This window comes from Convolutriloba macropyga, unplaced genomic scaffold (genome assembly GCF_964194025.1).
Source record: "Convolutriloba macropyga unplaced genomic scaffold, txConMacr16.3 SCAFFOLD_3225, whole genome shotgun sequence".
NCBI lineage: Eukaryota > Metazoa > Xenacoelomorpha > Acoela > Convolutidae > Convolutriloba > Convolutriloba macropyga.
The window spans coordinates 1-2,050 of NW_027453721.1; the positions used below are offsets into that span (position 1 = coordinate 1).

Below are 2,050 nucleotides of genomic sequence, written 5' to 3' on the forward strand. Positions count from 1 at the left end.
CTGGCAAAAAATGAAAAACTGTGCAGTAACCTTTTTTCTGAAAAACCGACTTCTAGCTAGCAAACTGTTCCTTGCTGAATCCAGATAAAGTAACCCCAATTGCTCAAGAAGCATGTTATATAAACAGTGGCCAAATGTGCATTGCGTTAACAAGGACATTTGTTCACGAGGATGTTTATGACGAGTTCGTACGGAAAAGCGCGGAACTGGCCATAAAAACCCGAGACAAATTTGGGAACCCGTTTGCTGAAGGGATCATGTACGGACCTCAAATAGACAAAGTCCAGTTTGACAAAGTTATGGACTTGATTGATTCTGGTAAACAGCAGGGCGCGAAGCTGGAATGTGGTGGAAAACGACTTCATGATAAGGCAAGACATTTAATGACATCGTTTTGTTAACTTAATAACTTTAAACAGCAAACGTTGAGCAAAAAAGATAGGAATTGATCTTGATTGAATCGATAGTCAAAAAAGAGGACATTTTAGTCATAGACCCTAAATAAAGTTAAAGTAAAATAACCTTATCTCATGCTGCGATTGCACAACAACTTTAAGTTTAGGTAAATTAACTTAAAGTCGAGTTACGGTAAGTGGTTATTTTGAGTACTATAATAAGCCATCACTCCACTTTTCATTAATTAGGCTAAATTCAACGTTTCAACGCAGTTAGGATATCTGTTCAATTTATAAGACATAATTCATTCTAATAAGTAATAATAAACCTCATTTTCAAACAGGGTTTCTTCATCGAGCCAACTGTATTCAGTAACGTACAGGACCACATGAGAATTGCAAAAGAGGAAATATTCGGACCAGTTCAACAAATCATCAAATTCTCAAGTATCGAAGAAGCGATTGATAGAGCTAACAACTCAACATACGGACTGGCTGCTGCTGTATTTACAAATGATCTATCGGAAGCACTTTATGTGGCAAATGCTCTTGAGTCTGGTCATGTTTGGGTTAATGATATTCTGGCTCTCACCCCCAATACCCCATTTGGGGGGTATAAACAGAGTGGAATCGGCCGTGAAATGGGATGGGAGGGGTTGCTGAGTTATTTGGAGGTGAAAACTATCATTATCAAAATGTAAATTCAGTGTCAAATTTATCAATTAGAGCTATGGAGTTAGATGTCATGTCGGAATAAAAGTGATCTGTCATAAATATAGTCTAAACTATATTATTATCATTTTTGTTTCTATAAATGAACTCGTTCGAACAAGTATTGACATATAATGTTTTATATAACGTCCAGCAACTTATTGGGTACCCACACCTCGACTCCTAGAAGGATCACAAAAATATTGTAGTAAAAGCAGTGGGGCAGTATTGGATTTAAAAAAATAGTCTCGTTGAAATTGTGCACAAACAAAAAATGTTTTTTTACCATTTTATAAACCCAACATGCAAAATTTGCTGACCCTTGAAAACGTCAACAATTGACCGTTTCTTTAGCAAAACCTGTGCTTCTGAGGAGAATCATTGCTAAAAAAATGTTACCAATTTTTTTAGTAAACATAAAAACCCACATATGAAAACCAACAATTGTCATGTAAAATCAGAGATAGCAGCTGAAATACTAAGCAAAAAAAAGAGAACCAGTATGTCAAAAAAATAAAAACCCCCTCGCCAAATCATCGTTTCACGAAAATTATCCAGCACTTCAACAACAGAGTGACAGAGTGCCAATTGCTTTAAAAGACGTAGCTAGGTTAGAATTATAAAAAAGATTTAAATCAAGGTCTCATTCGAAAACCATTGATATATTCAGATCAAATTTTTACCAAAATATCTAAAATTGAATCTCGCTTGAAATCTCATTAGATTCTCGAATGATAAATTCTCGGGTGGAAAAAAACTGCACTTTTTGACAATCGATTTGTAGTGTGCTTACACCCAACTAAATTAACATCCAGATAAAAAGAGCCACTACAATTTAAACATATTTAGGGGTGGCATGACAAGCCATTGAGGATTTGGTCGACTTCGTTGGAATAATTTTTGAGATTCTTGACTTAAACTGACTAAACTTAAAAGTGAAAATG

The 2,050-nt window shown here is 35.3% G+C and overlaps 1 protein-coding gene across 1 annotated transcript; it reads left to right on the forward strand.

The window, feature by feature from the left end:
* Positions 1-84: 84 nt before the first annotated feature.
* Positions 85-1,117, forward strand: LOC142358505 (aldehyde dehydrogenase, cytosolic 2-like; the record flags this gene model as incomplete). The annotated part of the gene is made up of 2 exons (XM_075409897.1): positions 85-371; positions 740-1,117. Coding segments are annotated over 2 exons (644 nt in total), but the record flags the coding sequence as incomplete, so codon positions are not given.
* Positions 1,118-2,050: the final 933 nt, after the last annotated feature.